The sequence below is a fragment of the Crinia signifera genome, chromosome 3 (genome assembly GCF_055691185.1).
Source record: "Crinia signifera chromosome 3, ASM5569118v1, whole genome shotgun sequence".
Taxonomy (NCBI): domain Eukaryota; kingdom Metazoa; phylum Chordata; class Amphibia; order Anura; family Myobatrachidae; genus Crinia; species Crinia signifera.
In genome coordinates, this window is record NC_139219.1 from 197,087,724 (window position 1) to 197,115,195 (window position 27,472).

Consider the following 27,472-nt stretch of genomic DNA (forward strand, 5'->3'; position numbering starts at 1 on the left):
GTGATTATATATATTTTTTCTGTGTTAAACTCGCCAGCGGATTTACAGAAAATTCTCTGTTGTCCTAGGAAACCTGGATGGTGCCCGAAAGGACCAACCGATTTAAGTTTCTCTACGAGGAACAGCTGTGGATGGCAAAAACCTGGACTTACCACCTGTAGCCTGCGGGATCCATCAATCTAATTCTGTCCAAAAAAGTTCATCACCAGTAAAAGCCAGCCCTATTTTAACCATCCTAAAGACCGGTTGATAACTGCCCCGCCCAGGTCTCTACAGCCTTGGTCACCCAAGAACCAACTAATTTGGGGCGCAGTGCAACTGTATAAACAGATTTAAGGGTACCCACCAACTTCCTGTAACAGGGGTCCTTAAAGGTAGTCGCACCTGGTATAAGGAGGACCGTCTTCTTAGTGAGTCTAGAGACAGACAAATCCACACCCAGGGAAAGGGATACAGAGAGGAAAAACGCCTAGGCACATGGAATTTTTTTAATCCCGGTGAACTCAAGCCATTTCCAAATCACGATCCAATTCCTCTGATGCAGGACGATTTTGGCTTCTTTCCAAGCACAACATTTTGTGAGGAAGCAGAATCAGAGTAATCAACAAAACCTGATGCACTGCCTGAATAAGGGCTTCTATGCCCTGGGACTGTGCATCAACCTCCACTAGTGGAGGTTCTTCTTAAGAGTTCTTTGGGAATTCACCCTCTTCTAAAAGGGGGGAATCATCCGATTGCAGAACAGCACGCAAATCTCAGTACAAGTCTCACAACAGAGCCATGTCCTCATGATTCTGTGCAAACTTAACTTTACATCCTTTACAGGATAACAGTTTCTGCGAGCTCTTACCAGCAGCTTTGCCTGTCATTCTTACACAGTACAAAAAGAATACAGGGGTGCACAATTCTTCTCCGCAGAGAGAAAGAAAATGATTGGGGAGGGAGGAGCACCTCACACGGTCCTAAACACAGTTAATATATACAGAAACACAGTAATATAGATATATGTGCACAGTCTATTTAATATAGACATATAAATATTATATATTACTATACATACAAAGGGCAGACCGCAAAATATACACAGCACCCCATGTCTACATGTCTACATGAAAACCTGGCCAGGGAGTGGCGAGTGCTGAGCGTAGGCAGTCATTCACACAGCAGGAACCCTGTACAGTGTGCTCCCCCTCCAATGACCACTGCCACATGTGGGTACCGCTAGGCTTCTGGGACTCGGAGTACGGTGTCAAGCTTCAAACCCCCCCCCCGACTGTTCGTAATGGCTCCAAAGTGTCCCAATGGCCGGCCCTAACTGCTGTGCTAAGCACGGGCTACTCTGCTAATCAGAGCACCAGGCGTAGCTGTTCCTGCCACCAGGCCTCTCTTCACAGTGCTCCCAGTAGCAGCTGACTGCAAAGGTCTCCAGCCGACTGGAAACACTGGACCCGGGCGGTGGAAACGGGTCCTCTTGGCAGCATCCCTCTGTGCAGGCAGACAGTGCCATTTGTCTGCCTGTTGATGAAAGGCATGAAAAAATATATATCAAAGAAATAAAAAAAACTTTCTGGACACTCCAGAGAAGCTTCCGGCTCACCCGGGCCCTTTTTTCTAAACTGGTGGAGAAGAGGTGTATTATTATAAGTGCCGGCTCCCATAATCATCATTTATACCCCAATGTAAGCCTTCCTTCCAACGTCCCCTACGGATGATAGAGAAAAGTAATTTACCCAATTCTTGGTCTAATTCAGCAAATTGCCATACTCTTGCTCATTTGAAATTCCCTACATTACAAATATCCTGAGACTTACTTGTTGTGCACGTTCTAATATAGTTATCAGTTCTCCTGCAACTCTCCAGTCTTTTCTACACATCAAGGTAACGGATTCACCAGAGCGTCTGTAGGCAAGTATAAAAATCAAGCAACAAAATTGACAAAAGGCAATTAGGAAAGGTCATAATTATATTTTCAATACCATTAACATCCCAAGAACCCTTTTAATTTAAGTACTTGCCAAAAGTTTATCAAATCCTGATGAATTTTATGTCGGTACTTGTGTATTTTGGCGGCGCCCACGATGAGGATCGCGTCCATCGTGTGTGAAAAATCGGGTCCATCGCGTCGCGTCGTGTGCATTAACATGGCACACGACGCGACCGACGCGATGGACCCGATTTCTCCATAGGCTTCAATGTTAAAATATTTTAACATTGAAATCGTGTCGGTCGCGTCGGTCTTGTGCCATTATAATGGCACAAGATAAGATGGACTTGATAAAGTCCATTTTACATGGAATAAAATGGGAAATGGGCCAATATGGCCCATTTTTCATTGTATATGTCCCCGTCATGTCCAAATATAACTGCCCCCCCATTGTGAGCGGCACCCCAGTATTGACGTCAACCCGAAGCGTGGCGAGCGCAGCGAGCCCGCGAGGGGCGGCGGTACGCGTCCTCCGACCTTTTCATACCCCTACTATCCACGTCGTCGTGGAGTTGAGAATAGAATAGTGTGGCGAGCGCAGCGAGCCACCGAGCCCGAAGCGTGGCGAGCGCAGCGAGCCCCGCGAGGGGACGCGGACACCTGTGAAGCCCGCGTGGGGACGCGGATACCTGTGAAGGTATCCGCGTCCCCTCGCGGGGCTCGCTGCGCTCGCCACACTATTCTATTCTCAACTCCACGCCGACGTGGATAGTAGGGGTATGAAAAGGTCGTAGGACGCGTACCGCCGCCGCTCGCCACGCTTCGGCTTGGCGTCAATACTGGGGTGCGCCTGACAATGGGGGGCATTTATATTTGGACATGACGGGGCCATATACAATGAGAAATGGGCCATATTGGCCCATTTCCCATTGTTTTCTATGTTAGATGGACTTTATCAACTACATTTGATCTTGTGCCATTATAATGGCACAAGACCGACGCGACCGACAGTATTTCAATGTTAAAAATATTTTAACATTGAAGCCTATGGAGAAATCGTGTCGGTTGCGTCGTGTGCCTTAACTGTAAGGCACACGACGCGACGGACCCGATTTTTCCATCGGGTTCAAGGTTAAAAATATTTTAACATTGAAGCCTATGGAGAAATCGTGTCCATCGCGTCGCGTCCTGTGCCTTAAAGTTAAGGCACACGATGCCCACGACGGGCGCCGCCAAAATACACAAGTACCTTTATGTCTTCTCAAAGAAGATACTACTCACCCAGCTCTTCCAGTACGGCCAACTCTATGCACATATTCTTCAATATTTCGTGGAAAATCGAAGTTGAAAACATGGGTGATATCATGCACATCAAGTCCACGAGAAGCCAAGTCCGTAGCAATTAATATTCGCACCCTCCCTAGGAGGAGAAAAAAAGGAATTCCTTTTTTATATTGTTTAAAGTGTAGATATGGTGGGTGTTCAATCTGTGCCACTATTTCCACCGGCGGAAATCTTGGCACTCACTTATTCAATGCTGCCATTACTGACAGCATTAAAGGCTGTCAGATCCAACTTTTTTTTTAAAAGTCAGATCTGTTTAGTTGTAAAGGGCCGCGGATTGATGAGTTCACGTCTTTTTTTTCGACAATCCGCGGCCGTTTTCACAGATCCATGGACTTTCCGACGCTCAAAATATTGAATTCAACTGTCGAGTTACTGTCAGATTGTACGAAAAAGGCCCTGGATTCTGACTGTCTGGACGTTCCGACAGTGGGAATTCCGGATTGATTACCCCCATAATTGTTTTGTTAGCAGATAAATAAAAAGGATGTACTTGGTCAGAGTAGAAAATATTTGCATCAACTTTAGAAGTAACTAACATTTTTGAAAATAGGCAATTAATTCTACAAACAATGGCAAAATCAATATTATACATAAAATAGTACAGTGAAAAAAATAATGGTACTCTTTACCTAGAAGGGCGCCCACGATTTTGATCTTGGGACTCGCAAGGTAAAAAATCGCGTCGGTCGCATCGCATGCGACCAAAAAATCGCATGCGATGCGACCGACGCGATTACCCATAGGGAACAATGTTAAATGTCCCAATTGACCTGATTTTCCATAGGGAACAATGTTAAATGGCCCACAGAGGCCAAATAGGCACCCTGAAGTGTGAAATGGCCCCCCCAATTGTTAACGCCACCCCACGATCAACGTGAACCCGAATCGTGGCGAGCGCAGCGAGCCCGCGAGGGGCGGCGGTACGCGTCCTACGACCTTTTCATACCCCCACTATCCACGTCTGCTTGGAGTTGAGAACAGAAAGTGTGGCGAGCGCAGCGAGCCCCGCGGACACCTGTGAAGCCCGCGTGGGGACGCGGATACCTGTGAAGGTATCCGCGTCCCCTCGCCACGCTTCGGGCTCAGTGGCTCGTAGCTGTCACCCGAGCTGAAAAAGCTGAAGTTGTTGAGATCGGCTACACCACTATTGATCACCCGGTCAACATACAGGGAGACATACATTTGTTTACGGGGATATGCGTATAGACACTGCGCTCACCGATGTAATCTTGTAGCAGCTGCTGGTCTCCAGGGGAGGGGGGCCACCCTCCAATAGATAATTATGGAAGCAGGGGGTATGGAGACCTGCGCTAATGCAATATCGGAGTATGTGTACCCCTAAGTATGCTGATGACAGTAAGTATAAGTGCTTAGCTATACAAATATGTGTAGGTCAAGCAAATAAGATGAGAGGGTAATTGTAATACAAACAAATTTATTGAGAATAAAATATAAGGTGCAGTGAAAAGCACAGAGGCTCAGGAGGGGAAGGGTTCACTGTTAGAGCACTCTGTGGTTGTGCTGAAAAGTTCCACAGTTCCCAGGGGCGTCGCAAGCTGCACTTGGGTCACAGCAAGAGCAGCTCACCCAATGTTAGCGGCTTGTAGATGGTGACAAGTGCCGGGGAGTATGGGACACAGAGTATGGGGCGCGGAATACACTACACCTGGGTGGCAGCAGAGGCTGGGCACCGTGTGCAGGATGCGCTCTTGGAAGTCTCGATAACAGTGGTGGTGGGAGAGAGAGAAAACAAGTCTAGTATGCAGGTGGGATGAGTCGGTCACAGGCCGGTGGTGCGGGGAGCTGGCGTCCCGTCCCGTCTGCAGTGCACCTCTAACCTGTGGCTGGTGTTGGTTCCGATCCTCGTTCCCTCCGTGTGTACCCGCAATCCCGCCGCGGATCAGGTCGGCGCCGTGTCCGCACGTCCTGCCGGGTTTCACGGACTTAGCACAGGACTAGACTTCCGGGATGTGGATGACGCGGTATCCCTGCACCCGAGTCTAAAGTCCTGGCGTCTGCTGTGCGCTCTACTCCCGACGGGAGGAGACTGGGGTGGGTGTCTGGTAGGTAGAGTGTCCTCCAACGCGTGTCGACCTTGCGGCCTTCTTCAGGGAGATGCTGTGTATTGGATGTGGTGGCCGGGGGTATTTTTAGTACAATCCTGGGGGCGGGTCTCTGGGGTTGAGCCGGCCATATTGGTTATGGGCAAACGTGCCCTCAAGTCTGTATTCGAAACCGGTCAGTTTCTGTATAGTTCTAGTGGGTATAATCGGTATCTGCCGTGCCTGGGTTACGTCTACTATTATTTTATAATAGCTCTGCTGTGGTGGGCTCAGGACAGTGTTCTAGCTTGTTTTTCTGAATGGGAATCTAAAAGCAAGATTCTACACTGCAGGAGTCGCCATTTTGATAGTGGGCACTATGCCCTTCTTTGTAAAGTGGAGCTGTGGTTTTATTACGTGGTACTAATTGACCTGACCTCGTTGTCCACATTGAGGCCTCTTGGTGTAAGGGTTTTAAGGTTAAAAATCCATTTTAGCTGTTCTTTATTTATCATTTTTAGGTAATCTCCTCCTCTCCAGTTTTTGGTTACTAATTTTATCCCAATTACTGTGAGGTTTTTGGGGTTGCAATCATGTGTCTCTTTGAAATGTCTGGAGATGCTGTGTGTGTCTGAACCTTTTGCAATGTTCCGCATATGCTCGCCCACCCTGACCCTGAGTTTCCTAATGGTTCTTCCTACGTATTGTAACCCACAGGGGCAACTCGCCAACATTTGTTTACGTATGAGACAAAGGCAATTGGGTGTGAGATCGCTATGAAAATCTGGGATGATTATATACCTACTTACTTCATAGGCCCTGAAATGGACAACTGTTTACCAATGCTCATTCCAGTAATATCCGATCCTGGCGGTGAGGGTAATATAACCCTCTGTGTCGCTCTCATTGCCCGTGCTACTACCGCCGGATATACTGTTTATGGGACTGGATACCCTATGGCTCAGATATGTCCTCTGGCCGTACTGCAAGCTCCTGTCTACTGTTTGTTTGGATTCTGTGGCATGGATGCCTCCTTGTCACCGACAGTGATATTTCTCCGGCTAGTTATCGGGGCACTCCAAAAGTCTGCATACAAGGGACTCACTGTTACTGTTTCTAAATTACTGTGGCATGGTCCTAGCGCTCTGCTTTCCTACTTTTGAGATATTCCACGCTGGCCAGACTGAGATTATTTTGCACATGATAGATGTAGCAGTCCTGATTGTGGGTTTTAGGCCAATCAGACTTGGACTGCACTTTGTTTCTCTATGTATGTTTGTATTTTGTTCTTCCTTTTAAAGTAAGTTCTCTTATGCTATAAAACTCAACAACAATTATTGAATAAAAAAAAAAATATCCAAACTTATTCCAAAAGCTGATTGGGATAATGACATTGACAATGTACTGGTGGCTCCCTCACTATTTATAGGAGCAGTATCATTATATTATAAATTTCTCCAAGACCTATGGACTATTCCTGCCTACGCTCGGCACTGTAAAAGATTTACTTAAAATGTTACAGTATTCCATTACTACCTTCCCAATGGCCAAATATGTTGAAATTTACTTAAATATTTTTCATCATTAGTATGACAGGATTTAGTATGGGTATCCTAAATGCTCCAACAAGCCCAAAGTGTATATTCTCTCAAGCTGATCTGTATCATTGTTTATGGTCCTGCACTGTTATTAAACAAAAAAAAAATAGTAATTTTGCTAAGGAACATCTAGGTAATTATGCTCCATATACTGCTGAATGGGCCATTCTTTGAAACTTAAGGATAAGTTGCTTTTCATTTTTCATATGGATTGGCTTGAAGCCTCTCTTCAAAAAGAATCTTGCACAATTTTTTTTTTTTTTTTTGATACCTGTGGCAACTATATTGAGGTTCTTCCACTGTCCATAAGACAAGCAATATTTCACTGTTTTTGAAAAACTATTTGGTATGAAGAATGAATATTGCTTAATGATCCTCCAATTTCTTTTGAATAATAGTTTTTATTGCGCAATGTATTAGCACACTGTCTATAACCTATAGTTATTGCTTTTATTGACTTGATAACCTTATTGTGGTTTTGTGATAATCTTGGACTTGTAGTTCAAGTACTGTATTCATTGCTTTGTCACATTCTGAAGCTTTTAAATGAAGCATTTACCCCCCCCCCCCCCCCCCCCATATTTACAGATAGACTAATGTTTTCATTAGCATTTTAGTCATTAGCATTGTTTCAACATAGAGATGCCGGAATTATGAAACCAATAAGAACATGGTCTGTGATGATGTTGTCAAGATTATGACTACAATCTAGGGCTTAAGGGGCATGTGGTGTGTCTGATGGCAAGGGAGGACTGTCAATTAATGGGCAGGGTCAAATAACATGGAAGAAATAGAATTGCCACAAGGAGCATGAGGGCAGACCGACTGGCATTTAATGCCATTTTGGGAGGTCGGTTTGGCTCCTAAGCTGCCTGTAGTGTAAATGATGGCATGGGGTGGTCTATTTGGCATTTAATTTTGCATCTGATAGTATGTAGGAGGCCTGAATGAAAGTTCTAGATCATGAGGCAGTGGTAGGATGGCACACGGAGTCCAATTGGCACTTAAGGTGTATGTGGGAGGGGAGTTAATGAAATGTACACAAAACCATAACATAGTACAGGACTCAGAAAAAGTAATCAGAACTTGGTGCAATCATTGGTCATATTTCTGCTATTATACGATTTTCATATAGCCACATAGTATTACTACAATATTACATACAATAGCTGTAGAGCTTACCCTCCTTAAAATCCTCCAATGCTTGTTCTCGGTCACACTGCTCTCTATTACCATGTAATGATTGAACAGGGATTCCTTGGAGACTAAAGTCACTTGATAAATCATCAGCACTAAAAATGATAACATAAGATAATTCTGATAACAGAAAACAAGATTTTGTACTTACGTTACATCCTTTTCTCAAAGTCCACAGGTGGCACTGGAGTGCTTTACAGTGGGGAAGGCACAAAGTGCTCATTACGGGAGGGAAGGCCCTAGGATCCCCGTAAAACCGAGTGACCAAATCGGGAAGCCGAAGCCGCAAAGGTGACAAAATGGTAGAACATGTCAAAATTCTTCCGAGCCGACAAAGTATCAGCACGGCAAAGCTGCTGAATGGACACTCCACGGGCAGCCGCCCAAGAGGGTCCCACAGATCAAGTGGAATGCGAGGAAATGAAATAAGGTGGAGGCAGAGAGGCCACCACATAAGGCTGGCATATAGTCTGGGGAATCCACGGAGCCAAAGCCTGCCTGGAAACTGGCCAACCTGGCTTATTGGCATCATAAAGGACAAATAAGGTGTCTGACTTGCGGACAGCCGCCTTCGGTCCACAAAAATGTGGAGTGCATGCACCACATCGAGCAGCTTGGAGACAGGGTCTTCCTCATGAAATGACAGAACCACAATCGGTTGATATGAAAAGCTTCAAAACCTTTTGGAGGAAAGACCGACTGGTGCAAAGCTCCGCTCGGTCCTCATGATATACCAGGTTTCCTGGTGCTCATTATGGTAGAGATCACCGCAGAGGGAATCCAACCACGCCGTCAAATGAAGATGCCCTATGTCTGGATAAACGAAGGGGCCTTGAGACAGCAAGTCGTCCTGCAAAGGTAGAGGCCATGGATCATCTATCAGAAGAGACGTGAGGTTGGTGTACCAAGTTCTGCGTGGCCAATCCGACACTATGAGCAGAACGGTCACTGTCTCCCTGCTTCTGTGCTGGAGAATCCGAGGCAACAACGAGAACAGAGGAAAGAGGTATATAATCTGGTAACACCAGGGAGGCTGTTAGGACATCCACCGCAACAGCCCCTGGATCTCTTGTGCGAGCACAATAAAGAGGCAGTTGATGATTGTGGCGAGATGCAATCATGTCGATCTGAGCACACTCCCAACACCTCACCAGCCTCTGGAACAGCCGAGGATGAAGACACCACACTCTCTGGTGGACGTCCTGCCAACTGAGATAGTCGGCCTCTCACGTCTCTACACCTGGTATGAAGACCGAAGAATCACCTCGGCATGGGCCTGTGCCCAGAGCAGAATCAGACTTACCTCTTTCATGGCCGTGCAACTGCGTGTACCTCCTTGCATGTTTATGTAGGTCACTGCTGTGGCATTGTTGGACTGCACTGTGATAGCTCAGCACTGAAGAAGGGCTTGCGTCTGTATCAGTTCATAGAACACGTTCGAGGACATTGATGGAGATGAGTCTCATGGAGTTGTCCACCAACTCTGGTAGTCCAGCGTAACCGCTCCCCAACCCCGGGGATTTGCATCCGTGGTGAGCTGGGTCCAGTCCCAGATGCCAAAGCACTTCCCCTGGAGGAGATTCACTGATGTGAGCCACCAAATCAAAGATAGGTGAGCCTTAAGAGAAAGCGTCACCCTTTGCTGGAGGGATAGGTAAGAACCAGACCACTGACGGAAAAGGGCAAGAGCAAAACTGGCCGTACAGAACTGACTCGAACACAGCCACCATCTTACCCAGAAGGCAGGTGCAAAGATGGACTGAGACCCGTTTGTGCTGTAGGATCTGATGGACCAATAGCTGAAGAGAGCAAACCTTGTCCTGAGGCAAGAGGACCCTCTGGAGGGACGTGTCCATAATCATCCCCAGAAATAGCAGTCTCTGAAGGCAAAAAATACAACCAAAAAATTCAGTGGCCCTAGGGACACTTAGTAGCGCTAATCGGGCTAGATCCTAATTCTCTTACTCATTTATAGAGAACAGATTCATAAACACTTATTCCCCTAATAAGATCAAATATAAGGGGTAATCCACCAATTTGGATGTAACAAAGATTTTTAGCTGTGCAGGATTTTTGCTGCTTCCTAATTAGGGAGTGTTAATCCCTTAGGGTACAGAAGATCAAGAGATAGTGTCAGATACCTAAGCATCTGGCACTTTAAGAAGCGCAATCCTGCCCAGAAAAAATTAGAATGTCCTTACAGTTTTTAGAAATATATAAATCAATTTATTAAAAAATATATATAAAGTGGAATCAATCCACACAAAAATTCATATAACAATACAATTGTGCACAATTCAACAGACAGACATGACAGACAGACATGTAACATATATTTGCAATAAAAAGCTGATTTTGCTGGGATTGCCGTTTTTCTTGTGAGTATTAAAGTCACTGAATTAGGAATGAAAATGTCTCATATTTTCATTCCTAATTCAGTGACTTTAATACTCACAAGAAAAACGGCAATCCCAGCAAAATCAGCTTTTTATTGCAAATATATGTTACATGTTGTCTGTCATGTCTGTCTGTTGAATTGTGCACAATTGTATTGTTATATGAATTTTTGTGTGGATTGATTCCACTTTATATATATTTTTTAATAAATTGATTTATATATTTCTAAAAACTGTAAGGACATTCTAATTTTTTCTGGGCAGGATTGCGCTTCTTAAAGTGCCAGATGCTTAGGTATCTGACACTATCTCTTGATCTTCTGAAGGCAAAAGCTGCGATTTCTGAAAACTGAGAATCCATCTGTGATGTATCAGTATCTACCTGATGTTGTGCATAAGAATCTCTTGCAAAGCTGCTTTCAGGAGATCGTCCAAGTAAGGTATTATCATAACACCCTGCGCTCGAAGTAGCTCCATCATCACCACCATGACCTTTGTGAAGATCCGTGGCACCGACAACAGGCCAGGGCCCCAAACTGGAAGTGCCAGTTCAGGATTGTGAACCGTAGGAACCCCTGGTGAGGTGGGCAAATAGCAATCTGTAAGTATGCATCCTTGATGTTCAGAGACACCAAGAATTATTTTTCCAGTCCCACGATCACTGAAGGGACTTCATCCTGAACTTGACGGCCCTCAAGAAGGGATTGAGCTGTTTCAGGTTTAGGATTGGCCTGGCCAAACCGTCCGGCTTTGGCACAAGAAACAGACTGGAGTCAAACCCGTTTCTGTTGATCTTGAGGCACAGGAATGACCATCCTCAGTGGTCAGTAGTTTGTCGATAGCATCCTCCAAGACCTTGCGCTTGTCTGGAGAAACTGTCAAACCAGTTGAAAAAAAATGTCAAAAAAATTCATCCTGTAAATGAAACAAACTGCCTTAACCAGGCATCCCAACATGAGTGGACCCAAGCGTCCATTAAGCAGAAGACGAGCCCCTACTGTATTTTATCAACACACCCTGTACGTTACCTTGTAATTTGTTTGCTATGTACGGTGCTGCGGACACTTTGTGGCTCCTTATAAATAAACGTACTACTACTACCTTGGGATCCCCCCAGTGGGTTAGAAGCCCAGCATGTTGAATTCTAGGATGAAGTTTTAAAGTCAACATGGGTGAGGTGAAAGTACCCCGACCATGGCCATTGGTTCCTCTAGAGGAGGATCCCTTCCCTTAGATGGCCTCCAAATCTACTGGCCAGCCAAAAGGACGGCTCATGAAGGGTTCTACGGGGGGGCCGGGGGACCTGCAGAAGATAGAAAAGGAGACTTCCCTCCTGTCGCCTGAGAGATCAATTTGTATAGATCAGGACCAAATAAAACCTCTCCATTGAAGGGCAAAGCTTCCACAGCCCGCTTAGATTCAGCATCAACCTGCCAATGGCGCAGCCAAAGAGCACGACGTGCTGAAACAGATAGAGCTGAAATTTTTGCAGCCACAAATACAGAAATATGTAGAGGCATCTATGAGATAAGCCGCTGCCTCACAAACTTGCTAAGCTATAACAACCAGGTCCCCCTCAGCCGGGTCGGATTGCAAATGTCTGGAAATCTGGCCAGTCCTGACCTCCATAGCTTTGGATACCAAACAGCCTACTTGAGCTAGGCGTTATAAAGACACCTTCAGCAGTATAGTTTTTAACGTGGTTTCCAATTTCCTGTCAGAGGGTTATTTAAGAGACGAAGCCCCTGGTACAGGAAGCACAAGTTTTTTTTGGAGAGTCTGGAAACCGATGGGTCCACACTTGGAGGGGTCTCACTTAACTGTCTATCAGAAAGAAGGAAGATAAAAATTTCCGCGACAATTGAAATTTTTTATCTGGGTGCTTCCAAACATCCAATAAATAGTCTAGCTCTTCAGAGACCAGAAAGGCCGCTGTCTGTTTTTGTCTCTTACCAAACATAGTAGGTCAATATGGGACCTGATCCTCATCCTGTACCTTAAAGGTTAATTTGATCTTGTCAATTAAATCCACTTCAGGTTCCTCTACAGCAGAGATTTTCAATCTTTTTAACTTGCGGCACACTAAATAAGATTTAAAAATTGCGAAGGCACACCATGAGGCCCCCACAGGAAAAAAAAAAAAACTATTGGCCCCTATATAAAAAAACAATCACACTGGTCCCCACAGGTAACAAACATAAAATACATTGTCCCTTTACATGAAAAGAAGACACCAGTAAATAACAGTAAAACTGGTGGTGGCTGTTAACTGGTTTGAGCATCTGTAGATCTGGGGGCACACTTGAGAACAGCTTAAGGCACACTAGTGTGCCATGGCACAGTGGTTGGAAAACACTGCTCCTGAAGGTCACCTTCTTAGAAATGCCTCCTGCCATCTCACACTCACAAAACACTCTATACGCACTTGTTAGTATAGGATAGTAAGAATTACTGTACAGGAGAGAAGCACAAAGGAAAAGGCTATGCCATAGTGCTCCAACAGCGCTATGGTATATGAATATGCAGAGCGCTATAACAGTAAATTTATACACAGCCTGCTCTCTCCCCGACAAGCCACTAAACCCCACTGTCTTGACTCACAGATCCTGGGGTAGAGGCAGTGGGGCACAGGACACCTCCACTTACTTCTCCAGCAGCATGCGCTTTAGAAAATGGCTGCCGCAGGAGGAAATGCTGGGGCAGCTGGGAGCCAGAACGTGCAGTGTAGCTCACCCGCGGCTGGCCCCGCCCCTTTAATGGTGTGTGTTTTGAAATGCCCACCTAAAATGCCGTCTTCCAGCCTGGACCCCATTCTAGCTGGGAGCCAGAGTATACTTACCGCTGCCCAGCTGCTGGTGGCAGCGGTATCCGATCCTCATTGTAGTGGTGGTTACAGCAGCGTGCAATAGAGACCCCCAGCAGCTCATGCAACGCAGGCAGGTAGGGCCTGTCCTCAATGTTAAAAACAGAAAATATTAAAAACCCAAGAGGGCTAAAAAAAATTACCAGCTCCTGCAGGGCACAATCTAAGACAGTCTTGGGGGAATTAGAAGGGGAAGAGCTAGCCACACTGTTTAATATTTAATGCGTCCATGCTCCTTGTGGTCGCCTTCTATTCCCCACTGTAAAGCACTCCAGTGCCACCTAGTGGATGAAGGAGCAAAACAATTTTACAACTAGCATAAGGCTACAATGGTTTGTCAAAAACAATTCACAACTAATGGAGTATACACTGGTTTCATAATATTACTAAAGCCGTTAATTTATTTCAAATTAGCACGCTGTAAATAATGTATACAAACTTGCAAAAAGTCCAGAGACCCCAAAACACCTTGTCAATATCATCTATAGAATATATATGTGTCTAGTGTCCATGTGACTCAGAAACACTGCCATCTATTGGTAGCAAGTAAGACTACATCTTCTAGCTTTGGAAGCATCTGCTTTGAGCGGGCTTATATTGTCACCTGGGTACTCTTTACCTAGAAGGGCGCCAACGATCAAAATCGTGGTCATCGCGGGTAAAAATCGCGGTGATCGCGGTAATCGCGGGCATCGCGGGTAAAATTGGATGGTCGCGATGCCCGCGATCACCGCGATTTTCCCATAGGGAACAATGTTAAAAAAGCTGATTGACCGCGATTTCACTGTTAAATGGCTCAATTGACCCGATTTGGCCATATTAACCCTGAATTAGGCCCAATTAACCCTTAAATGTCCCCCCCAATTTTTGACGCCACCCCACGATCCACGCCAACCCGAAGCGTGGCGAGCGCAGCGAGCCCGCGAGGGGCGGCGGTACGCGTCCTCCGACCTTTTCATGCCCTACTATCCACGTCGGCGTGGTGTGAGAATAGAATAGTGTGGCGAGCGCAGCGAGCCACCGAGCCCGAAGCGTGGCGAGCGCAGCGAGCCCCGCGAGGGGACGCGGATACCTTCACAGGTAGACGCGTCCCCTCGCGGGCTTCACAGGTGTCCGGGTCGCCACGGACACCTGTGAAGCCCGCGAGGGGACGCGTATAACTGTGAAGGTATCCGCGTCCCCTCGCGGGGCTCGCTGCGCTCGCCACGCTTCGGGCTCGGTGGCTCGCTGCGCTCGCCACACTATTCTATTCTCACACCACGCCGACGTGGATAGTAGGGCATGAAAAGGTCGGAGGACGCGTACCGCCGCCCCTCGCGGGCTCGCTGCGCTCGCCACGCTTCGGGTTGGCGTGGATCGTGGGGTGGCGTCAAAAATTGGGGGGGACATTTAAGGGTTAATGGGCTCTGTGGCCCATTTAACATTCATTCCTATGGCCAAATCGGGTGGATTGAGGCATTTAACACTAAAATCGGGTCCATCGCGGCTTTTAACATTGCTTCCTATGGGAAATCGGGAGCATCGCGTCGCGGGCATCGCGGGTACGTTTATGGCCGGCCGCGACGCGACCGACACGATTTTCATGTTTTACATTGATTTCAATGGGAAATCGCGGGCATCGCGTCGCGGCCATACATAAATGTACCCGCGATGCCCGCGACGGGCGCCGTACTAAGTAAAGAGTACCGTCACCTGTTGGCAACATCTCTCTTTCTCTCTCATACATGCAAAAATACAGAGGCAATCAGAAGGTAGCAAACTAGCTTTCGAAGCATTTGCTTCAAGCAGGCTTTCCAACGAATTTGTATTTTGCGTGTACAGCAATTAAGTAAACAGTTAAATCCTGAATATAATTAGTATTATTAAGTTTGTATATAGATCTACATTTTGTTGGGGTGCTGCTGTTATAGTTCTCCAGTTCGTATGAACTAATTACCACCAGAAAGAAAGTCTGTGTATAGTATGGGGGTCCAGAACAAGTGCGACAATTACCCTCTGATTAAAACTGTTCCACATGCTGACAATTACAGGTAGATAAACACATGGAGCCACAGATACCTGGGACTCTGAATTATGACACATCTCTTTGCCAGAATGCAGTGTGCGAATTACTAGAGCACTTGTCTCCATTTGCTTCTTTGTTGGTAGATTCATACTTCACATACTGTATATAGTTTTATTATACATACATCAATTTCTTTCCAACAAATATTATGACTTTGTCTTCAGGTTTCAAGGAATCAATGAAATGTCGAGTTATTGCTCTCTTCTCTTCTTCTGGGATAACCAAAACTCTCTGTTGTACTGTATTCACAGCCTGAAAACAAAACAGTATACAGGTGAAAGAAAGACTCCAATTATTTAACTTAAGAGAATGGACAGTGCTAAATGCAAGAGCCAAAGACCATGCCAGCCCATCGCCCCTAAAAAAGCAAGATTGTACTGTATATAGCTCTTTGACCATTGCTTTGGCACCACAGGTAAAGTAAATCTCTTTTTAATATATGGTCAGAAACAGAAATCAAACACTGGAACAATACCCTTTTCATGCATTTTCCTATAGCAACTAAAATAATTTCTGTTACATCTACTATTCACAGGGTTATCAAATGTGCACTTTAGGTGTCTTATCGGAATAGGAAAGGCTTGAAGTACAAACTTAAAGCCATTTAATTTTTGAGTTTAAAATAAATCTCTAATTACTATGACATTTAAATGGCAGTATATCGTGCTCTTCCAGACATATACTGTATCTACCACTTTTTTTTATTTTTTAAGTTTGTCCTGGTTACAACATATATGAAATAAAAGAAATTTTAATTTATCAGAGACTGAAGACAGATTGTTGAGAAATGTGGCACCCAGTAGGCGTATGGACCTAAAAGGTGCCCATACACTGAGCCAATTTGGGCAGATTCACAGTTACAGTAGGTGCACATACACATTGTGAAGGATCACATGCGTTCCTGCCTCCCGGGCGGCTCGCAGGGTATCGGGTGGATGTGCACTGCTGCGAGACATCGCAGCAGTGTATGGGCACCTAACTGTTCACTGATTGTACAGATATAGCCACGGTCATTCATCCTGATGGGGTGACTACTGTGCCTGCGAATGAGACTCGCACATGTGTACGAAAACACCATTCATTCCTGTGACTAGTCGCAGCCAGGCAAATACCGCCGCATGCAGCGATGCAAAGACTACCGTGGCTTCATGTCCAGGGACCATTTTGGTGTCTGGAAGTTTGTAGAAGGTAATTAGTGCTGTTAGTTTCAAGAGTGGTTTCAAATTGATAAAATTGACTAAAAATAGTTTAAAGGTTTTCAGGGTTTAAAGGGACTCTAGGTTTCTTTACAAACATACGTACACTAAAGAGAGAGAAAAAAGGATGCATAGAGAAGTGTTCTCATAGATCTTTGCTGCACTCTTGTCAAACAGCTCATGAGACTCTGCTAGTAACAGGCATCTCGTTCACAGAAAATTACTCTACATTGTAATGTGGTGCGGTTAAGATGTATCAGTATACTATGAGCAATGGAGTTTGTGAACCTGCATAAAAAGTGCTATCATGCAGCCGCAACAGCTTTTTTCATTGTCAAGTTCAGTGTTGATTCCTACACAGACTAAATCGTCCACAGATTTGCAGATGTGTTGTAGTTTCATGTTTCGCCATGTAGTGCTTTATAGTACTACTATGATTCACTACGCTATGCCAATGGACTCCCCATTTAAACTGTATAGATAACGGGCGAATGCATAAGCACGCCCAACAATAGAGGAGGACATATCTATAAGGGCTGCACATCAAACGAATGACAAGTTTCCTGGCTCGTCCTGGTCACATCACAAATGCAATAAGCCACATTTCAGTAAAAAAATAAAAAATATGCCTGATGCTGTTGTAGGAGGGCACATCTGTACATCCCCATGCAAATTCAGAAACATTTTCCCTTTCCTGCGCTCTATATTGCGGAGAGATTTTTAAAACCCCCACAGTGCAGAGTTTTTCAATTCATCTGCCTGTGAGAAAATGAGCCATGGAAATGCTTATAGAAATCAAAGCAGCTTTTTTTATTCAAAGCTTTAGAGAAGGACCAAAAGCCTTTTTGGACTTGCCTCTGGACCCCTTTTCCTGTCCTTTGTTTCTGTTTAGAGTATTTTAAAATGTTAGCCGTGGTTAATCCAAGGTAAAGACTTTCAAAAACTTTCTAGAATAACCAAAAGATAAATTACCTTAGGGCTATAGAAATGAGCTATAAAAGGTCCCAATTCAGGTCCAGTTGGAATTGAGTTTTTCAAGCAGTCTTCCGATAACTGGAAAATTGCCCATGCACAGGAACCGTACTCTGTGCAGTGTAGGTCCTGCATCCCCAGGGGCAGGAAGACATCAGCTGGATTAGCGGTCTCCATTTCACAAAGCCAGGATCTGTGTTAATTTCCTGGTCATGGTGAAGAAGCTGCATTAGCCGGTATGCAAAACCTCAGACAAAGGTGTTTCAGATTAATCCTTTGCTGCATCCTCGGACACAGCTGTGGATCACACATGGATTCAAGAGGTATTTACTTATGCAGATGCCTCCTGCAGCAATACCATGTCAGCATTACTACTACTTCTTTAAAGTAAGTAGTAGCTATGCAAACTCAGACCGAACCTGAATTGGGCCCACACAGAGTATACAGTTAACAAAACTCATGGAAACAAATCAAACTAAGCCATTAGTAACAATAAAATAATCGAAATTGCTTGGAGAGACCATCAGTGATCATATTTGCCAGGAAACGCAAAAAAAAAAAAATATATATATTTTTGGTGAAGGAGCTAATGACAGTTTAATTTAACATTACAAAAAACTTGGAAAAAAACCTACAGCTAAATCAAGGGTTCCAACGTATACCATCATTGGATCTTTCAAATAGGATTTTGCTAGACGACGAACTCCATCTGGCCAAGTAGCACTAAAATAAAAAAAGACAAAACAAATGAAAAAAATTAAATCAAAAGTTTGCATAATGAAACAATTAACATAAGCATTACAAATACATAAATATAATACATTTATACCCCTTTCAGACATACTGTACTACCCGGGATTTCACTCCCGGGTTCGATCCTGGGATTTTAGTGACCCGGGTCGATTGCAGCTGCGTAGGATCCAGGAGGGAAAATCCAGGAAGACCCTGGATCAAGTGATTCATGTCATTTTCACGTATGTCTGAAAGGGGTATTACTCTGTGTAAAATGGATATTGCATAGGTTATTAAACTTTCATCTACATGCATATCCTTCTCTATATTTATTTATAATCAATGAGCAGGTTGGCACACAGAATGCAAAAGCATCACATAAATGTAAAATTTTTGTATGGATGCACTCACCAGGGACTTTGAGAATAAAAATAAATTTTATTAATCCATATATTCAAAAATATTACAACAAGCTATATTTCATTGATATCAAGGTGATCTCACCTTTTTAGTTTCCTTTGGTCACTTCACTATAGGTAAGTTATAATGCCCCTCATGCTCACACTGAAAGCTTAGCGTAGTCAGCGTAGTGTTCCTGTCAGGGAGCGCAGTCATCATACTGTCCCCGCTAGCTGCAGCTCTGTCCGCAGTGTCCTTGACCAACCTAATGAGCACCTCTCACACAGCACCGGTAAACCACCAGATCCCCTGTGCTGGCAGATGCCGGCGAACATGCGGGCACCGGAGGAGAGGTGCTCCATCTGCCTGAAACGCACGAGCATCTAATACGCTTGTGTGTCTCAGTAATTCTTGCGGCAGGGTACAGCAACCCTGCCCGTGTCCACTTCAGGGAGATGGACAGGGTTAGGGGTTCGTTCTCGCATGCATGTCATAAACAATAAAGGACGCAAAGCCAGTGCTCTATGTCACATACTGGCAAATGCCTCCATTTCAAACCCCATTATCCACGCCAGCCCGAAGCGTGGCAAGCGCAGCAAGCCCTCTGAGAGGACGCGGAATACACATCAAGTTATACGCGTGCGCTCGCCACGCTTCGGGTTCGTTTTACAGGTGCGCTCACCACGCTTCAGGCTCGGTGGCTCGCCACATTTTATAGAGTCAACTCCTCGCCGACGTGTATAGTGGGGGTATGAACAGGTCAGGACGCCTATCGCTGCGCTCGTCTCGGGCTGGTGTAGATAGTGGGGGTATTTCAGGAACATATTCGCACCTGTCATGTCATCCATCTGAAACAATAATGATGACACATGTTAACTGTCAAATGGATTTTACGCTGACTGACTACACTAACTGCGTAAGCTCAGGTTAGCCGCGAACGTATACAGTCGCAGGATGCTGACTACACTGGCATGGGGGAATACGACGCTGATGCTGACAGGGACACCGACTACGCTGACTGCGACGCTGACACGGACACTACACTGACTATGTAAGTGCTGCCGTGAAACTACACAAGTACCGAAATTACTATTAAGAAAAAGAAAACATTTATAAGGGACTAGGTGATTCATCGCACCCTCCGGGCGCTCTTCACATAGCCGTAAGGGGCTACGGTTGCAACCCCCCCCACCCGTAGCAGCGGGTCTGGCCGCACCCCCCTTCACCAGAGCAGCGGGTATGCCTGCTCTCCCCCAGAGCGGCGGGTCTGCACCCACTCCCCCCCCCTCAAGCTGCGGGTATGCCCGCCCTCCCCCGGAGCGGGCATATCCACCAATGATGAGAACCAGGTTTACCGATCATAGCAGGGAACGATTCTTTAACAGCCCGTTGCTCAGAGTATGTTGATGTGTTTCTCAAACACAAAGTACAATAACTCCCGTCATGCCTTAATGATACAACTAACATCTTGAAACGTCTAAAAAAAAAAAAAGTCCTCTGGAAGGACTCATACATGTGGACCACTATAGAGGTATCCTCACAATGGCCCTTATTCAGATCTAATTGCAGTACAAATTTGTTTGGAAAATGGGCAAAACCATGTGCATTGCAGGTGGGGCAGATGTAACATGTGCAGAGAGAGTTACATTTGGGTGGGGTGTGTTGAAACTGAAATCTAAATTGCAGTGTAAAAATAATGCAGCCAGTATTTACCCTGCACAGAAACAAAATAACTCGCACAAATTTAACTCTCTGCACATGTTACATCTGCCCCACATGCAGTGCACATGATTTTGCCCACTTTCCAAATTTGTACTGCGATCAGATCTAAATAAAGGCCAATATATATCTGTAGAACACGAAAAAGGTATACAAGCATGTAGAAAAGCCCTAGAGAAAGATCCAAAATGGTCAGCAACACAAGTTAACTTTATATGTCAGATCATCACTTTTATATTAACACAATTATTTTAAGTTGTTAAACACATTTTATGTACAAACGGTGGTACGGCGATGGACACAATATTTGCACTGAGTTATGACAACATACTGATGGGCAAATGGAAGGACCAATTAATTTACAACAATACTCTAACAGCAAGAATATCCACACGTATAGACGATCTACTTTTAATATGGGATGGAAACTTAGAAGAGATTATACATTTTATTGAATATATTAACTGTAATAATTTAATTTGAAATTCACTTTGAACATAAATAAGAATTTCTAGATTTGGTGATATTAAGTGAAGGAAACTCAGATATGACAAAGAAAAACTGCAAAACAGTCGACACTAATAGTTACCTTCATTAAAAAGAGTGGGCTTGTGAGAAGATGGTAAAATAATATACCATTCCCTCAGTTTTACAAGATTAAACGTAATTGCAGTACAGCATCTCTCTGTATGGAATAGATTAACCTGTACGCAGATAGATTTAAAGAAAGAGAATATCCAGAAGAAATAATCATGGAAGCTAAACACAAATGTGAGAAATTGAAAAAAGAAGACATACTAGAGGATTCTCATCGAATAAAAGAAACATACATACAAAATCAATTGCCTTCATTACACAGTTTATTGTGAAGAAGCAAAAACCAGGCAAACATTCAATAAGCACTAGAACATCTTGTAGATGGATCCCCTGTTAAAAGAAACATCACATATCAACATTATAATGTGTACGGTCATTAAAATGTGGCCATTGCAATGTATGCAAGTATCTCCACCCAAAAAGGAAAGCATTTGACAACTTTAATAATAGAAATAAATACTGTATGAAACATTTTTGCAACTGTAACACTTAGTAATATATGATATAATGTCCATGCGGCCTCAAGTATGTAGGGAAAAACAAAACACCATCTTAAAACTAAGAATACAGGTGCATATTAGATATATTAATAAACTAATAACACACAAGGCAACAATTCAATACTCCAAGGATTAACAGGAGGACCACAACCATGTGAGTGATGGATGCCTGGATGTAAACAAAGCCAGCATCTGTGTCACAAGTACACATCTAGTAAAAACTTCCGCTTTCCACCATAAATCGAATTCTAGGATTCCACCAGCCACTACTTCTGGTTCCGCAGCTCAGATGCACTCCACAGCTGGATGGACAATGTAAGAGTGGGACAATGTTCTGGAACTCATCCAACCCTGCATGTATGTATTCTACAAGCAGGAGAAATAAACGGTCTAATGCAGGGCTTGACAAATTTAAAAAAAATCTAGGAGCCAGGATGAAAATGTAGGAGCCAGAAAAAAATAGTGACAGTGAGCGCCAAAAAGTAACACCATAATGCCTATTACACATGTCACATACCCATTACACATACCCACATGCCACAATGCCCATTACACATTGTGCCACACACCGAAAAACCTTTTGCATACTATACCACACACAATAATGCTCATTACATATACCACACACACACACCGTAACGCCCATTACCCGGTAAACCAAACACCGTAATGCCCATTACATATAATACCACACGCCGTAATGCCCATGGCCGGGGGCGTAACTAAAAGAAAGGGTGTCTGGGAGAGAGAGGCAGCATCAGGGAGGGAGAGAAAGAGAGTGAGCAGGAGAGACATTGCCAGCACAGTCAGGTAGGATGGACGGACATAGAGGTACAGTACAGATTGGGGAAAATGGTTGGAATGAGCACCATATGCTGCATCTATGAATATATGGATGGACTGGGGCAAAGATGGACAAATGGGCAGACAGTATGGGGGGGATCACACAGTTGGGGCAGGCTGGCACTTGCAGGCCACACATGTGGGGCAGGTTGGCACTTGCAGGGGGGGTTCAAGCCACACAGGTGGCACAGGCTGGCACTTGCAGGCCACACAGGTGGGACAGGGTGGCACTTGCAGGAGGGTGCAGGCCACACAGGTGGGACAGGCTGGCACTTGCAGGAGGGTGCAGGCCACACAGGTGGGACAGGCTGGCACTTGCAGGCCACACAGGTGGGGCAGGCTGGCACTAGCAGGGGGGTGCAGACTACACAGGTGGGGCAGGCTGGCATTTGCAAGGGTAGGGTGGTGGTGCAGGCCCACACAGGGGGGGGGGGGGGGGGCGACGACATATGTATGCTGGAGGTTAGAGTTGGGGAAAATGGTTGGAATGAGCACCATATGCTGCATCTATGAATATATGGATGGACTGGGGCAAAGATGGACAAATGGGCAGACAGTATGGGGGGGATCACACAGTTGGGGCAGGCTGGCACTTGCAGGCCACACATGTGGGGCAGGTTGGCACTTGCAGGGGGGGTTCAAGCCACACAGGTGGCACAGGCTGGCACTTGCAGGCCACACAGGTGGGGCAGGTTGGCACTTGCAGGAGGGTGCAGGCCACACAGGTGGGACAGGGTGGCACTTGCAGGAGGGTGCAGGCCACACAGGTGGGACAGGCTGGCACTTGCAGGCCACACAGGTGGGGCAGGCTGGCACTAGCAGGGGGGTGCAGACTACACAGGTGGGGCAGGCTGGCATTTGCAAGGGTAGGGTGGTGGTGCAGGCCCACACAGGGGGGGGGGGGGGGGGGGGGCGACGACATATGTATGCTGGAGGTTAGAGTTGGGGAAAATGGTTGGAATGAGCACCATATGCTGCATCTATGAATATATGGATGGACTGGGGCAAAGATGGACAAATGGGCAGACAGTATGGGGGGGATCACACAGTTGGGGCAGGCTGGCACTTGCAGGCCACACATGTGGGGCAGGTTGGCACTTGCAGGGGGGGTTCAAGCCACACAGGTGGCACAGGCTGGCACTTGCAGGCCACACAGGTGGGGCAGGTTGGCACTTGCAGGAGGGTGCAGGCCACACAGGTGGGACAGGGTGGCACTTGCAGGAGGGTGCAGGCCACACAGGTGGGACAGGCTGGCACTTGCAGGAGGGTGCAGGCCACACAGGTGGGACAGGCTGGCACTTGCAGGCCACACAGGTGGGGCAGGCTGGCACTAGCAGGGGGGTGCAGACTACACAGGTGGGGCAGGCTGGCATTTGCAAGGGTAGGGTGGTGGTGCAGGCCCACACAGGGGGGGGGGGGGGGGGGCGACGACATATGTATGCTGGTGGTTAGAGCAAAACATGACACACTGGAAGGAGAGGTAGTGTGCATTACCCCCCCCCCCCCCATATCCCCATCCCCTTCCCTATCCCCTTGGGGTTACATACTTTGCCAGGGGTTAACATTCTCTGCAGGGGTTAACATGTGTTCTCTGCAGGGGTTAATAGGGGCATAGAGGAGGCGCCGAGTTCTTTAGCAGCAGCTGCCGCACTGAAAGGGTCGACAGTGCGCTACCACTGTTCCCTGAGGGGGGAGGGCGGGCACCCAGCCCGAGCTGCTGACTTCCAGGAGACGGGGCGGGCGCCGTTCAGTGCGCTGCCACTGTTCCCTGAGGGGGGTCGGGCACCCAGCCCGTGCTGCTCACTTCCAGGGGGCGGGCGCTGCTCAGTGCGCTGCCGCTGGTCCCTCCAGCAGGTGGGGGCTAGGAAATGCTGCTACTGACCTGCCCAGACCAGATTCTGCTTCCTCTCTCCCAAAAAATCTGGTCGCCAGGAAGCAGAATCTGGTCGCCATGGCGACCGGTATTTGTCGAGCCCTGGTCTAATGGATTCCTAATACTTGGAAGGAATATCGGCACATTTCCAGACTGCCAGGGGGAGCTTCCGTTTCCGGTTTTATGTCCAAATAAATATATGGTTTATACAGTATACCCTAACTACAGAACAGTCCCCCACTCCCTGCTTCCTTTGTAGAAGTCCAAGACGGACGAAACGTGTTAGACCTCCTCTTTTGCCTATTTGGACTTCGCGTTTTGTAATTCTTTTTACCCAATCCTAATGGAAATAATTTTTTTAAAGTTAAGTACTTCTCTACTCTATTTTTTTTTTAAATAGAGTATTTTTTATTGTATTCTCAAAAGAAAGCAAAAACTAAAACAAATAGTAGTGCCATAACAAGAGACATAACACATACGGTGCATCATAATATATATGTATAGTTGCAGTTGGACCGGCACTCAATCCCAGTGCAGCATCTAGTGTGTGGTCCAATGTTTAGGTAGGTGCAGAGGCGGCATTCACTCGGATTTGTCCATATAGCAATACAGACTACGTCTGTATTGCTATACAGCAGTCTCACAGTGGAATGCAAATGAAAAAGGGTGGTCAGGTAAGGTAGAATCCAGTCAGCCAAACATCACCATCCCCAGGATGCCTGTCTGTTAGTACAGCAGAGGGTAAAAGGAGAACCGGAGAACAGCTCTGTAGCAGCAGGAGAGTATTTGGGGTATCGGTAAGCAGGACAGGGGTGTCCAAATTCCCACAGCCAGAATAAAAATCAGGATTTATGTGGAGCTCACTCACCCCGCGTCCTCCTACATGCACAGCCAAGCCACGCTCCCCTTCTATTTTTTTGAGTATGTGAAATTCCTTACAACATCATGTATGATGCAACAAGATTTGCACTTTTTTTGCACTTTAAAGAAACTATGTTGGTTTTGCACATTTATGACATAAATAATTTGTTTTCTCTGAAGGATGTTGCTGGCTTTTCGTGTTTATTTGCAAAAAAAATTTGAGCCTTGTACTGTGCCTATATTGAATACTGGAGCAGGTGCGGCTTGATTTAATGCAAAAGATTATTTATATAATAATATATATTTAATAAAAACATTTTTTTTTACAAATAAATAACAAATAAATAATAAAAGTTAAGGCACACTTACCTCGTCATTATGGTTTGTCTGTCAGGACGAATGTCAATAATTATCTTCATTATCTGTGGTTCAAACCCCATGTCTAGCATTCTATCTGCTTCATCCAAAACCTACAGTATTAACAAAATTCCTAGTTAACAGTATTTCTGATGCAGTAACAATACATTGCATATGAATTTATTTATTTTGCAAACTTTTATTGTATTGGAAAAGGTGTCACGTTAAATGGTTTAATTCATGAACTTCTGTTTGTTAGAAAGTTCTTTCTAGCAATTGCAGGTTCTGTAATATACCATTACTAGTTATCAGCCCATCAAAATGAACTAACCGTAATGTCAGTGGCTGGGTGCACCTAACATAGTAACACTTGAATCTCTCCGTCAGGCACCATCTAGTGGCTGCAGGCACTCACAACCCTTGAATTTCCCACATAGAGCTGAGGAGCAGTGTTAGCCTTTTATTATACAGGATATTATGTATAATAAAATGACACACAGATATATTGGCGATAGATAGATGAAATGATTTGGTATGCAGAAGAAGCCAATGCTGTATGTCGAACCTTGATCACTGGCACAGACTCATCCCCAGACTGGACAACGCATCCATATTAAACACCGGGTGACATGTACTACCAAGTTCATAATTTATCTTATTACATGCCTGTGTGGGCTTGGGTACGTTGGCAAAACTGACGCACTCTACGGAAACGGATTGCAGGACAATCCGAGCGGCTATTGGGTGTGAACCCTCCAATATGCGCAGAAGTGACAGATCGCTCCGTCTCTTACAGAGAGAGGCCAGATGGATAAACAGATTAGGCACATTCCCGTGGATTAATCAGTTGGTCTGCACTGCTTTTTATAATGGTCCGTATATTGGTTTCTGCTTCTTACTCGTTGCTAGTTTAAAGAGATTTTTTGTATACTTTTGTGCTACAATTGTTTCCATCTTATATTGTCTCTGCTTCCACGTTCATGACAAACTTAATCGTTATAGTGTTCTGTATAACTATGCATATAGCTCCAATTTTTTATTGCATACATTTATCAGCATTTTGATCGTTGCCACTTGTCAATATGTATTTTGTTTTTAGCAGGTCGCCACGGCAACCAGCTCAGGATGACAGCGTCATCAGTGGGCGTGTCTACCTTGGTCCAGTGGTGTGAGGGCAACCACACATGGTGTGGCTTTGTCTTTTTAAGGTTTGTGACGTTTGTACACTACTATCGTGATGACTATGTGAAATTACATCGAAAAAATTTGATCACATGAACTGCGTCCATTGCCTTATTATTGTCTCTGAGTGCCACCACTGAACCTCACACACACAGAGATGGAGCCACGTCAGTTGGCGGACCGGCTGACAGCAAAACAGCAGGGAGCGGGGACCAAAGGCTAACCTGCCCATCTCCACTTCAGGGAGATGGGCAGGCTGGGGCAGAGCGGGGAGACTGGAGGAGGGCTGCTACAGCCTCCAACAGAACGGGAAGCGCGAGCGTCTCATATGTTTTAGGAGTTGTTAATGAGTGTTCTATTTGATTAAATTAAAAAAATGTATAACAGACATGCATCTTATCTCACCGATATTTCTTATGACAGCGTAGTCAACTGTAGATGTTTGTATACATCTATTGTTTCCTGGTACCCAGCTGACATTTTTCCAGTGTTTGTGTATCATGTGTTCACAGGGTCACTCTGTCTTCACCATGCCTGACCTGCGTGACGTCATCACAGCATGTCGGAACCGGCAGCGGATGGACAGTCCATTTGGGTATTTAGGTGAGCGAAGTTTTGTTGGTCTGCTACTGCACCCTGATGAAATTGCTGCAGTTTAAGCATTTCTAGAACACCGGGTACACAGCCCTCCACCGCATTCTAGAGGTTGCCCACCTCGCCCTCTTCCTCCTTCCTTAGCTTCACCATAGGATTGCTTGGAGGATTGGGACCTACAAACTTTCTGGAAAGAACATCCGCATTGAGGTGCT

The 27,472-nt window shown here is 45.4% G+C and overlaps 1 protein-coding gene across 2 annotated transcripts in view; it reads right to left on the minus strand.

Annotated features, from left to right (window-relative positions):
- Positions 1-27,472, minus strand: part of DDX43 (DEAD-box helicase 43) — an 85,760-nt gene that overhangs the window by 17,809 nt on the left and 40,479 nt on the right. For both annotated transcript variants that reach the window (XM_083177211.1, XM_083177210.1), the window contains exons 10-15: positions 25,494-25,594; positions 18,236-18,323; positions 15,557-15,684; positions 8,094-8,203; positions 3,206-3,344; positions 1,812-1,899 (exon numbers count right to left, since the gene is read on the minus strand). In XM_083177211.1, coding sequence (XP_083033337.1) covers positions 1,812-1,899; positions 3,206-3,344; positions 8,094-8,203; positions 15,557-15,684; positions 18,236-18,323; positions 25,494-25,594 — 654 coding nt within the window. The remainder of the gene's footprint in view (positions 1-1,811; positions 1,900-3,205; positions 3,345-8,093; positions 8,204-15,556; positions 15,685-18,235; positions 18,324-25,493; positions 25,595-27,472) is intronic.